The sequence below is a fragment of the Colobus angolensis genome, unplaced genomic scaffold, assembly GCF_000951035.1.
Source record: "Colobus angolensis palliatus isolate OR3802 unplaced genomic scaffold, Cang.pa_1.0 Scaffold75, whole genome shotgun sequence".
Lineage (NCBI taxonomy): Eukaryota > Metazoa > Chordata > Mammalia > Primates > Cercopithecidae > Colobus > Colobus angolensis.
This window is the reverse complement of record NW_012121265.1, coordinates 3634916-3648443: the sequence shown is the minus strand read 5'-3', so window position 1 is coordinate 3648443 and position 13528 is coordinate 3634916. Positions and strand designations below refer to the sequence as shown.

The 13528-nt window shown below is 36.4% G+C and overlaps 1 protein-coding gene across 1 annotated transcript in view; it reads left to right on the top strand.

Moving 5' to 3' along the window:
* ATRNL1 (attractin-like 1) overlaps window positions 1-13528 on the top strand; it is an 834587-nt gene that overhangs the window by 405912 nt on the left and 415147 nt on the right. The window contains exon 25 of the mRNA XM_011927827.1: window positions 5009-5070. Within this exon, the coding sequence (XP_011783217.1) occupies window positions 5009-5070 (62 nt within the window). The remainder of the gene's footprint in view (window positions 1-5008; window positions 5071-13528) is intronic.

Genomic DNA, 13528 nt, shown 5'->3' with positions numbered 1-13528 from the left:
CCTTGCATCAGTTGTTAAGAAAGTCCTTATTTCCTTATTTCAGATGGTACTTCTTATAGAGACTTTACCCGTAAACTTCATCCCACCATTAATAGTCCTTATTGTAAAAGGTAGGAGAGTATTATCTGTAGCAGGAGTTGGTTGAGGTCTTCAATCAGTACTTAATGTTCAGGTATCATGTGTAACCTAATTTGAACTGCGCTATTATTTTTGATAATTTAAAAAATAGTTTTAATTTTGGAAGGTCCAAGTGTCTCATCACCCCCTAGAAGTGGTATTTCAGCTTATTCTCTGAAAACAAGCTGGAATCAAAATAACATTCATATTTCTTACATTTGTCTTTATTATATTTATTAATAGGTAAAGATAGATAATATAATTATTTCAAGGTTTAGAATGTTTTGGTTCTTTACTTTATGACTTTTACTTGAAGAAGTAGTCATTTTTCCCCTGGCTACTTTATTTATTCAAATATTCTTTGGACAGATATAAAAAAAATATTGAGATGATTGAGATGTTTCATGTGTGTCTATGTCTTGCTTACTTGCCTGAAATTATGATCTTTCTTATAAGGTACTTAGTTATATGGATCCACAGATGGCAGGTAAACCATAATAAAATTCTGCCATTCCAGCCTGAATCGTGTGCTTCACCAATTTAAGTATATTGTTACTCTGTTGGTTACTCCCACTACTTATTCATTGTTTAAATTAAAGAAATGACCAATCTTTTTATATGTTAAAGAATGGCAGATATTTGGGATTGATAATAATGAGTTAAATAGGGATTGCACAAATGGATTAGTGAAGACCTATATTTGAATATTATATATGTTGATAATCAATACTTTTTTCCCCTGCAAATGTGCCACTTGCTCTTTGAAAATTTTCCATCTCAGTTCCTTTCCCCACTTTTGTTGGACCTTCTTTGTTTTGTCTATATTTACTTTGTTCTGCATAATTTTTGTTTTCACTTTTAGCAGTTTCTCCTCATTATGAGACCAGCCCTGGGATAGAGATTTGACTGGTTGCTTTTGAAAATTCATGTACTCCAACTGTTCCAGGCTTCTTTAGAACTTCCTTAGGATCCCTTTGAACTAACCTACTCTTGTATTGAGCAGTTCTACTTCTGCTTTCACTTCCTTATTCAAATTGGACTGGCCTAGTTCCAGTTAATACCTTTTTGAAACTTTTGAGTTTTCCTGTTGATTCCCTCTTTTTCCTGCCTCATAGACACTGGTAGCATACACACCTCGGGTTTGTCATTTACCCATACCTGTTTATGTTTTGGCATTTAAGGGGATAATCTGCCACTTACTTTTGTTAGAATTGTTGTTGTTGTTGTTGTTTTTGGCTTTTCAATTTAGCTGCTGTATATTTTAATATTGGAAGTCAAGGATATCAAAAACTATCCTACTACTCCCACTGCCCGCTCAGAACTCTGTCCCATGGATTGCATTTGTTAATTTCTAAGTAGTTAAGCTTGTTTTGGCCATATTTGAAATTACAGTTTTAATTTTATTTTATTGGAATATGTTAATACAGCTCATAAAAGCTACCATTTAGACTTTAAAAAATACTTCCTCTGTACAGTGTTTATTGTCTTCTTTTTAAAATGTTCTGTGGATTAAAAATATATTTTAAATCATCTGTGTTCTTGTTGATTTCTGCTCTGTTTTGTAACATAAATTCTTGAAAGTTCAGCCTGTAGTTTGTTTCTACTTTGTCATGTTCCACATTCTCCGTATATTATTCTGTTTATATTAACATCCCCACCACTCTGTTGAAAGTTCATTTGTGTAAATTACTCATGAAGTTCATGTTGTCAAATCCAGTAGCCATATTTTCCTCCTCATCTTAACCAACAAAATCAACCACTACTTTCTTATTGCAACATTTCTGTTATTTGACCATCTTGACACAACCCTTTCCTGGTTCCCTCCCACCTACCTTTCCAGTTCTTCTTTTAAGCGCTAATGATGGGGTGGCCCTGAAATATCCTCTTAGAGATAATTTCTTCTGCATCTGTTCTGTTTCCTAGGGACTATCATACAAGTACATGATTTTAAAATGACATTTATGTTCCTTTGATTTCCAAATTTTTAAATCTAACCTTTCCTCTGAGCTTCAAGCTAGTAACTACTGTCTACTCTTGAACATTTAATAGGTATTTCACATGTAGCATATTCTAAGTAAGTTTTTCTTTTCTTATTTCTCCCTTGATCCTCATGGCCCTTTTCTATTCTCAGTAGTAGAAATATCTTTCCACTTGTTCTTGTGAGAGCAAACTGCAATAGTCATGATTGATTATTCTCCTTCATTCGCCTGTCATGTCTAATCCTTCAGCATGTCTCCTCACTTCTCTCTCTAAATTATGTTCTCAACTACTTATTTTTGTCTTAATGACTACTACTCTTCTGCAAGCTACTATCACCTTATGACTAGAAAAATCAAATATCCTCCTCTCCTATCTTCTGGATCCCCCCCAGTTATTTCTTTCTCACCCAACAGCCAGAATGATGTTTTTCTTGAGAGTTAGATCATGTCATTCCAACAGCTCAAAACTTTCCATGGGTTCCCATTGCCCTTATAATATGTTCTGAACTCTTTGTCATGAGTTCAGAATATTAGGAGCTTTGTCTTATTACAATGGTGTCACTAGCACCTAGGACAGAACTTGTTTAATGACTATTTCTTGAATATGTTTACATGATTTAAATGATTTAAATAGATTAATTTTGTGTCTCTTTGATCAGATAACTTTTAAAAGAGATATGCATATTAATAATTTCTTACAAAATTTTGCCATTATCAAATTCCCCTTATATGTCCAGGCATTGTGTTTTTACTTATTTGACCTGTATTTTGGGGGTATATTGTTTTATTATTGTTATATTTTCTTTGTCTCAATGTTTTGTTTGATCAGGTTTTGACTTTGAATTTCACTTTGCTATTAATATTGGTTTATATATTTTCTTATTTTTAAGTGCCTATTATATCTTCTTACAGTATTTTATATTTTGGATAAAAATGTGTCACTGTTCTATATGTGTTTTCTGCTAAAAACATAAAGCTGAATTGTATATTTTAATCTACTGCAAAAATGTCTGTCTTTCAATGTGGATTCAGCCTGTTGACATTTACTGCAATTGCACTTTATCTTATTCAGTGAATTTTATGTTATATTTATTATTTTATTTGTCATTTCATCTGTTCTCTTTTTTTATATATTTGCTAATTTATTCAAGCCTTTGTTCAAGCTCCTTATACCCCCTTCTCATTTATATTTATCAACACTGCCTAAGGTTTCCTCCTATTCCTTAATTAAACTAATTTTCTTTATTATGATTTCAAAATATTATCATTTTGAAGATTTTCCTGTTAGTTCTTTATTATTGTTTCCAGAATTCTATTACCATGGATTTAAGTTCTTGTTGACAATATTCTTTGATAAGCTTCATTTCTATGACATTCTTATGGACAATCACCTGGGAAGAAAATTCATTATTTTAAACTTTAAAAGATGTTTTTTCTTTAATCTTTTATATATTTTCACCTATAACCAATCTTCTATGCCAGTATCTTTCTTCAGCCTTTGTATAAGTGTTTCATAATTCAATAGCTTAGAAGCTCGTAGGAAATGAATATTACTATATTTAAGCTTACATGTACATGCCAAAGAATCATTTTCTCAACTTACTGTAATTCTTTACATAAGAAATGCTGACATCCCTTATTTTAGAATGCCATTTAAATTCCTTAGTGTTCTTTCCTTGCACTGAAAGCTGGGACAATTATAGGATTCATTTCCTTTGTTTTTCTTCACTCAGGGTTCATAATCTCCGGCCACTTGTCCAATGCCTGAAATTGGTTGTTTCATATACTTCACCTAGTTTTCCAGCTGTTTACAGCAGGAGAGAAAACTCATTCCTTTTCAGTAGAAATTCTATTATTTTTTTGAAAGATTTTCATAAAATATTATTAAAAGAAAAAGAGATTTTAATATCTGAATGGTTTAGCTTCAGCAATGTGAGAAAACTCACTTATACTGACATCTCATTTATACATGATACAGAAGTTTAATAATGTTTATATTGTAACTTTTACATGCCAAAAATTATGGTAATCATTAAATTTCTATTAATTCAGTTAGATTTTCTATAACATTATAAGGTAGATGCTTTTATTATTACCACTCGCATATGGGGAAACTGAGAAATAGACTAGATTTTCAAAATATACAGGGCTAGTAAGTGAAAAGCCACATCACACCATCAGTTATTCTTTATCCAGATGCTATATTGTTGAATGATACATTATAATACTCTTCCTCAAGGCAGATGTTATAGTATGATCTCTATAATGCTAACAGAAAATGGAGAATGACTTTAACTTTTTTGGCTAGTTTCACCTTTTAAAATTAACTTCTTATTAACATTAACAAGTTTTAAAATGATGTGACATATTTTATTATTTGAATGGTGTGTAATAAAACATTTGTGTATATATATATTATATACCAATATATAATATATGGTATTATATATTATATATATATTATATATAATATTATATACCAATATATAATATACCAATATGATAATTGACCAATATATATATATAATATATATATATGAACTTCTCCAGATTAAGATATATAGGGAGAAAATTCCCTGTTTTCTTAACTAAGTTGAAAATTTGGGTGTTTTGGTTAGGCATATTTAATCTGTCATAGTATTTCACATGAAACTCTTAGCATACATCCTTAAAGTAATTTTCTAATAGTTTTTAAAATATTTAATGTCATATTCTACGCTATGACCATCATTAGCAGTTGGATATATTAGGTATTCTAGATAAAGTTTTGATTTCATCACATATTTGATTTATAATATGACAATCCAAATGTCTTGGTGATTTAGAAAAACTATGTTTATAAATGTCACGAAATATCACCACAGGTTTTAGAGAAGAACATACTTTCAATTTTTTTTATTTTGATTTTTCAGATTGCATTCTCACAACACAATACAATCATGGACCTTGTGCAGTTTTTTGTCACCTTCTTCAGGTAAAAGTTTGCTTTGACTGACTTTGAACTTGTCAAGCCTACATTCTGATATATGTCCTGTCAATCTGTTAGATAATTGACCAATTCTGTAACCTTAAAGTATCATAGAGTGTGTCTTGAATAGCTTTATATGCTTAAACATATCCCACAGAGCAGAGGGAACATAGCTGAAATGTACTTGTGCAAGATTATTTTGCTGTTAACACTATTTAATGGATTCAGTGGAAAGAGGATAACTTTGTGTCCCCCATTACATAAGTAATTATAGCCTGTTTTAATTAATGAAATTAACAATGCATGCATCACATGGATTAGTTACATCTACAGGAACTAAATCAATTTGTTTATTTCTTCTTTTAAAATGCTAATTTGCAATGTGTCATTCTGCAGTAGAGGTTATAGTTTGTAGCATTTCTCCAAACATGAAAACTGTTTTCAGGGAACATTTATTTTCATTTCCATGGGATGTAAATATAGAGACTGGGTTAGGAGTTAAAGTTATAGAATGTCTGTGTTATGAGATCGTAGATCCTCTGGATTGGAAGAGATCTTATTTTTGTTAACATTGTTATTCATGTTTGAATTTTATGCTGGTCATTTGGGTGGCTTTGTGCAAATTAGACAAGTATGACTTCTCTTTCTGGCAGATAAAGCCCCACATCATGGCACACAACTTTGAAAATAGTGCAGTATGAATTTTAACCAACACTCACCAACTTGGCCGGGTTGCCATACAGTAAAGACCTGCACAACTCAGTCCTGAGCACAGATGATGTATTTGGAACTTTTCTAAACACAAAGTAACCATCATCTCGTTGATTGTCTTGTCCAGACATCCATAAAGTATTTGAATTTCTAATACCTTATTCACTGGAGTCTGCAAACATTTTCCATTAAGGGCCAGATAGTAAATATTTTAAAATTTGTGGGCTGTATCGTCTTCATTGCATCTACGCAACTTTTCTTCTGTAGTATTAAAGTGGACAAAGCCTACATGGAAACAAATGGGAGTGACTGTGTTCCAATAAAACTTTATTCTAAAAACAACTGGTGGATTGAATTCAGCCTGTGGACATAATTTGCCCAACCACTGATCAGTTTTATGCCTGAATGCCTTTAAGGACAGGAAGCTCACCAGCTCCTCAGATAGCATTTTCTATCATCAGATAACAAATTGTTCTTTATAACTGAGCTGAAATCTGTCTCGCTATGATATCTCTCCTAATTCCTCCATATGGTCCCATATATAACAATTTCAATTTCTCATTTCCATTTACAGCCCTTCAGATTTGTAAACTATTTTCTACAATTTACACATTCCTTGTTCATTTTTCTACTTCTCTTGATAAGAGAAACCTTTGCCATATTGGTCAGTTTACTCTGAAAACAATCATGTTCGTCTATGCACCTTTAAAATACTATAATTTCTATAATGTATTTCGATAAACATATTTATCACTAATATGTGTAAAAAGTTCATTCGTACTTTAAATTTGTTCCTTAAAATGAAATTTGAGGAAACATCTCAAATATGTTTAATATTTTACAACTTTTTACTTCAGAAGACAAATGAATTTTAAGGCTATTAACAAAGTTACAGTATAGTTTTAGAAAGTACTAGAAGTTACAATTGAACAAGCATTATTGAATGCATTAAAACAACTTTAGTTGTTGTTGTTATTGTCATTGTTGTTGTTGAGACAGGTCTCATCCTGTTACCCAGGCTGGAGTGCAGTGGTGCTATTTCGGCTCACTGCAACCTCCACCTCCTGGGTTCAAGCAATTCTCCTGCCTCAGCCTCCTGAGTAGCTGGGATTACAGGCACCTGCCAACACGCCCAGCTAATTTTTGTATTTTTAGTAGATACGGGGTTTCACCATGTTGGCCAAGCTGGTCTTGGTCTCCTGACCTCATGATCTGCCCACCTCGGCCTCCCAAAGTGCTGGGATTACAAGTGTGAGCCACCACGTCTTGCCTAAAAAAAACTTTTTGATGCAGAATAGTCTTGATGGAAATTCACTGGAAGTTTGGTTAAGTGCAAAATTTCACAAAGTTGAATATGTATGTAAATTATTTGAATCTTGAGGTTTTTTATTTTAAGCTTTTGAATTTGTGTGCATATTTAAATTCAATAGCGCTTTTGTTAAGTAAAAGAAAATTACTGTTAATGTGTACCATGTCTTAGAGATGATCCTATTTATTATGTTGTCATCATGGACAATGTAAAATAAAATATTCTAATCTTTGTGTGTGATAAAATATATTTGATGGGTTTTTTGTCATTTAAATTCTCCCAGTAGTGAAATGTAAATTAGATCACTTAAAAATGCATCATTGTTAAGAAAAATATGGACAGGGTATTTTGAAGCTTATTAATTATTAAGTTTTATAAAGTTACTGCTAAACTTTAAGAGATTTTAAAACAGGTTAACATTTATGGAGACCCCTCAATCAGGCCATTTTTACTGTTATTGCTGTTATTTTGGTAAAAGAGCTGAGTGTGTCAGCTTTGCAGTTTAGCCATAGTTCTGTAAGGGCCGGTTCTCAAACTCTTTGTTAGATTTTACCTCTATGTTGTGTGTAGTTCTGACAGTTCAACGTAATTGGGCCAGTACTAGGGAGATCACTTCCAGACATAGCCTGGCTCTGTTCTTAATGTTTTGTGCCATCTTAAGTAGGTCGCTATTTTAGTCTGTTTGTGTTGCTGAAAAGGAATACCTGAGGCTGGGCAATTTATAAAAAGAGGTTTATTTGGCTCATAGTTGTGCTGGCTGTACAAGAAGTAGGGTGCCAGCATGTGCATCTGGTGAGGGTATCAAACTGCTTCCACTCATGGCAGAAGAGGAAGGGGAGCTGGCATGTGTAGCAATCACATGGGGAGAGAAGAGGTGAGAGCCAGAGACTCTTGTAAACAGCCAGCTCTCATGGGAACTCATAGAGTGAGAACTCTACCCTAGGGACACCACCAAGTCATTCATGAGGGATCTGCCCCTGCAACTCAAACACCTTTCATTAGGCTCAACCTCCAACATTGGGCATCAAACTTCAATATGTGGCTTGGAGAGTCAAATGTTAAAATTATAGCATTCTATCCCTGGCCCCTCAAATCCCTCATGTCCTTCTCACATATAAATTATAATCATTTAATCCCAATACTTCCCAGAAGTCTTAACTTGTTTCAGCATCAACTCAGAAGTCCAGGGTCCAAACTCTCACCTGAGACTCAAAGCAAGTTCCTTTCAGCTGTGAGCCTGTAAAATCAAAATCAAATTATTTATCTCCAAGATACAATGGTAGAACAGATATAGAGTAAACATCTCATTCCAAAAGGGAGAAATTGGTCAAAATATAGTGATAACATGCTGCATGAAAATCCAAAATCTAGCAGGGAAGATATTAAACATTAAAGCTCCAAAATTATCTCCCTTGGTTCCATGTCCTGCACCCTGGGAACATGGATGCACCACAGCCCTGCTGTACTAGGCATTTCCCTGGTGGGTACTCTATTCAGGCCCTCCAACCCCTTATTTCTGCTCAGCATTGCCTCACTAGCATCTGTCTGCAGGGTCTCCACCCCTATGGCAGGCTTGTGGCTGGGCACTCAGGCTTTTCAATACATCCCCTGGAATCTCAGTGGAAGCTGCCAAGCCTCTACTACTCATACTTTCTAGCCTCCTTCAGTGGCAGCAGGAGCAATATCTGGGGCCATTTGAGCAGTGAGATGTGGGGAACACTTTCTAGAGATGGGGCATGACAATGTTGTCCCAAGCCTGTCATCCAAAACCATACCATCTTCTTTGGTCTCTTGGTCTGTGATGGGAAGCCCAGAAGCGTGACAGATTTGTGACATGCCTTCAGGGTCTTTCCCCCATTGTTTTTATGAATAGTACCCGACTCCTTTTATTCATGCTACTTTCTTTAACAAATGTTTGCTACCCCAGCACTCTTGGTGTCCTCTTCTGAAAACACTCTTTCCTTCTCTGCCACATGGCCAGGCTGAAGATTCTACAAACTGTTATCCCCTGCTTTCCTTTTGATTATAAATTCCAACTCTAGGTTATTGATTTGCTCCCACATGTGAACATAAGCTGTTAAAAGCAGCCACATCACTTCTTGAGCACTTTGCTGCTTGGCATGGACACAATGTAGCAAAGTTATTTGACAGGGCATAACAAAGATTATCTTTGCTTCAGGTCTGAATTATTTCCTCCTTGCAGTCTGAGACCCTTAACATGGCCTTTACTATCTATATTTCAATCAGCATTTTGGTCACAGCCACTTAACCAATCTCTAAGATGTTCCAAACTTTCCCTCATTTTCCTATCTTATGAGCACTCCAGTTCCACAGCCACTTTGACGTTTTTAGGTATCTTTATAGCACTTCCTGGTACCAATTTTCTGTCTTAGTCCATTTGTGTTGCTATAAAAGAATACCTGAGGCTGAGTAATATATAAAGGAAAGAGATTTACTTGGCTCATGGTTCTGCAGATTGTGCAAGAAGTATGGTGTTGGCATTTGCATCTGGTGAGGGCCTCAAGCTGTTTCCATTCATGGTGGAAAAGGAAGGGGAGCTGTTATGTGTAGAGATCACATGGTGAGAAAGTAGGCAGGAGAGATGAGAGGAGAGAAGTTCCAGACTCTTTTAAATTACCAGCTCTCATGGGAACATGAGAAACAATGATGGCACCAATCCATTCATGATGGATCTACTCCCATGAACCAAACACCTCCCATTAGGCCCCATCTCTAACATGGGGTGTCAAATTTTAACATTTTATTTGGAGGGTCAAATATCCAAACTACGGCAGTCACCTAGCTTCTCTAAATCTCAGTCCTATTTATTGAACTAAAGGATTTTGTTGTTGTTGTTGTTGCTGTGAAATAATATAGTAAGTGATTCAAAAATTGAAAAGAATTATTTTTTGAATTTGTAAAATGGAAAAGTAGATGTATCTGAGTCAGGAAAGTCTGAATTATTTATTGTAAAGAAATAAATGGAAATTTGGTAGAGACTACTATCCCTGTACCTTTCAGACTTTTAATGGTGGCATTCATTTTCTGTATCACTGGATGACATAACATTTTGCATTTATTAACTTGTCCAGTTGGGGGTAGTTTCAGAGATTACCAGTTGGTCTTTTCCACTATGACTGATCTTATCCTATAACCCTGGACACAGTGTAGGGGTTATTCCAGCTACCTTGTACATCAGGTCTATTTATACACTTAAAGAGTGGGGAAATGACCAAGGGTGGATCCATTGACATAGTGGGCACACTGTGAGCAAGAATTTAGTCAGAATTTGTTATGTGCCCCCACGCCCTGAACACCCCAACTCTAATAAGAGGCCAGGATGATATTTTGAATGCTTGGCTCTCTGTGTCACCTCTACCCTCGTGTCGAATAGAAGTTAAAATGTCTGCTTATTCCTCCTGTACTGTCTATATGTTCTCATGCGTATACCTGTGTATATAATCAAGTATATGGTGTAGGTATTTTCAGGGATCATTTTACCCACTTTTCAAAATGTTTCAGGGACCTTCCTTCTATGGATTCAGTCACCTGATTAGTTAATGGGTTTTGAATTTGGAAATTAGCTGAAATCTGGGAACTGTGAAGAGAAACATGGCCCTCCATTGAAGCAACAACCCTCAGTCTCCTGTTCCTTCATTCTCACTTAAAATGAAACCAGATGTTAAATAGTACCACTGTTAGCTTCCCACCTATTTTGCCCTTCAGAATACCATGCTTTATTAATAATTCCTACAACTCTTTGTGAGTCAACCCCTTTGGCAGTTCATCCAGTCTTGTTGATCTAATTATGGTAATTGTGGTTTCTGGATTCTGGTAGTCAAGCACTGACACCTGTCCTCTAACTTTAGGTCTCCATCTCTTTATGGCAATTAACAAATCTAGCCCTGTGACTGTCTCTCCTATTTTCAGGCCTGCTCTGAAGAGGAGAGCCAACTCTAAGCCTCCTTATCATACTGGTGCCTCTCTCATCAGCATATTCATAACAGCCTTAATGCATAGGGTGTCCTCTCAGTCCTCCCATGGAACACAACCTGGTAGTTCTTCTGGCCTCATATAATATGAACCATTCCAGCATATCCCCTTCTCTCAGTGTTTTTATAACTTTCTCTTCCATAAACCAGGACAACTGAGGCATTTCAATTTCACTTGTGCTAGACATTGCATTTTTCAGGCTTCTATGAGTCACTCTAGCAACAAGTTTGCTCCATTCCCTGGAATCCTCAGTAGGATATTACATCTCTGTGGTCCTGAAAATGTGCACCAAAATCAATGATTTTTAATTTATCCAGTTTTAACATTTCATTGCCCTTTATCAAATATTTAAATCTGGTCATACTTCCACAGCTCCTGCCAGTACACGCTCCCTAAATCTTGCACCTGCTTCAATTGTGCAATCCATTTTCTTTCTTATTAGGCTCAGTTGGGTCATGCTGTGATTTAATCCCACTTATCAGTCTGGCAGCCAAGAAAAGAAGTGGTGACAGCTTGTGAGGGGGCACCTGTTACCTAAGAGAGAAGAGAACTCTTCAGTGTCTTCCAGCATAACAAAATGCTAAGTATTACTAGGAAAGCAGGCAGTAAAACCAACATCCTCAGAAGCATTCATTCAGATATTCCTATCCCATATTTCAGGTTCCTAGGTCTCCTGAACCATGGCCCTTTTGCATAACACAACTTCTTTGGCTTAGCATTCTGTCATCTCTGGAGCTCTGCAATTCTCTAACAATTAGATCATCATCCTGCTGGTCGTTCATGTTGGCATTTCTGCTGTCAGTCATCAGGACCTCATTTAAAGCCATGAAAAAGACCCACTGGCTGTTTTATTTAGCCAGTAAGGTTTTTTAATGGCCTTCAGTCTCTCATTATCCCTCTGCAGGTATCAATACAACGTAATGATAATCAGTCTACTCCACTCTCTTTTGAAGGTGTTTTCCCCATCTTCCAAATGCCTGAATTGCTGTACCTTCAAGTTTTTTCTCTATCAGGGCATTTTCTCAAGTCACTACCGGTGAAATCCAGCAATTTAAGTTTTCTGCCAGGAACTGTGTTCCACCCACCAACGTGGATGTTGTCCTCTTAGACTGCCAATCAGTGAGTGAATCAGTTCCTCATCTCCATCTTACCTTCTGTTTTCTTGGACCATAAGTCCTCTGAGACGCAGAAGCCAAGATGAGACAAGATAAGCAATAAATGTGTTAGGGGAACTCCTGTGAGGGGAAATTGGGAGAGAGGAGGGGAGATAATGGGAAACCTTTAGATCACAATGCCTACCTGCCTTTGTGAGGGAGAGAAGGAAGAAAGGGAAGGTGAGTGAAAGAGCCTGAGAATGCAGGGCACTTCTAAGAATGTGTAGTGCCAGTGGTGCAGCCTTGAGCAAAAGTCACCCATCAGAGGAGTGTTCCTTCTTCCAGGAACAGGCCTGCCTTGGTATCTCTGCCATGTTTAGTCCTTGACTAAGGACAGCCCTTGGGAAGCATGGACTCAGTGTGAATAAAATGATGGATTTCAGAGTGCAGTAGCTGGGGCCACTAGTCAGTTATGCTCTCTGCCAGCAGGGATCAAAGAGGTACTTTTTTTTTCTCTCTCTGAGATGGGGTCTCACTCTGCCTCCCAGGCTGGAGTGTAGTGGCACAATCTCAGTTCACTCAATCTCTGCCTCCCAGGCTCAAGCGACCCTCCCACCTCAGCCTCCCGAGTAGCTGGGACCACAGGTGCATGCCACCACATCTGACTAATTTTTTTTGAATTTTTGGTAGAGACAGTGTTTCGCCATGTTGCCCAGGCTGGTCTCAAACTCCTGAGCTCAAGTGATCCGCTCACCTCGGCCTCCCAAAGTGCTAAGATTACAGGTGTGAGCCACCGTGCACGGCCAGAGAAGTATATCTTAGTGGTTGGCACAATAGAGTTATTTGTTGTGTGACGGTTGATAGAACTGACGTATAAAACCTGTAAAAAATGATTTTGGTAATGTGTTTGTATTTTTTTTTTGTAGTTTATATTTTTGAGGGTAGATTTTTAAATTTGACTTTCAGTAATATTTGTGTCTATGCAGGTTTTTAATTTTTTCTTGACCTAGTTGGTAATTGACTTTTTAATGGAAATTGTCCTCTTTGTTTCATTTTACAAATTCATTGATGTATTTTCAATATTAATACTCTGAAGGTTTTTCTATATTAGAATTGTGCCTACACTTTTAATGAGAATTTTGCCTGTTTTTCCTTCCTTCCTTCCCTCCCTCCCTTCCTTCCTTCCTTCCTTCTCCTCTTCTTCCTTCCTTCTCCTCTTCTCCTTCCTTCCTTCTCCTCTTCTCCTTCCTTCCTTCTCCTCTTCTCCTTCCTTCCCCTTCCTTCCTTCCTTCTCCTTCCTTCCTTTTCCTTCCTTCCTTCCTTCCACTCCCTCCCTTCCTTCCTTCTCCTTCCTTCC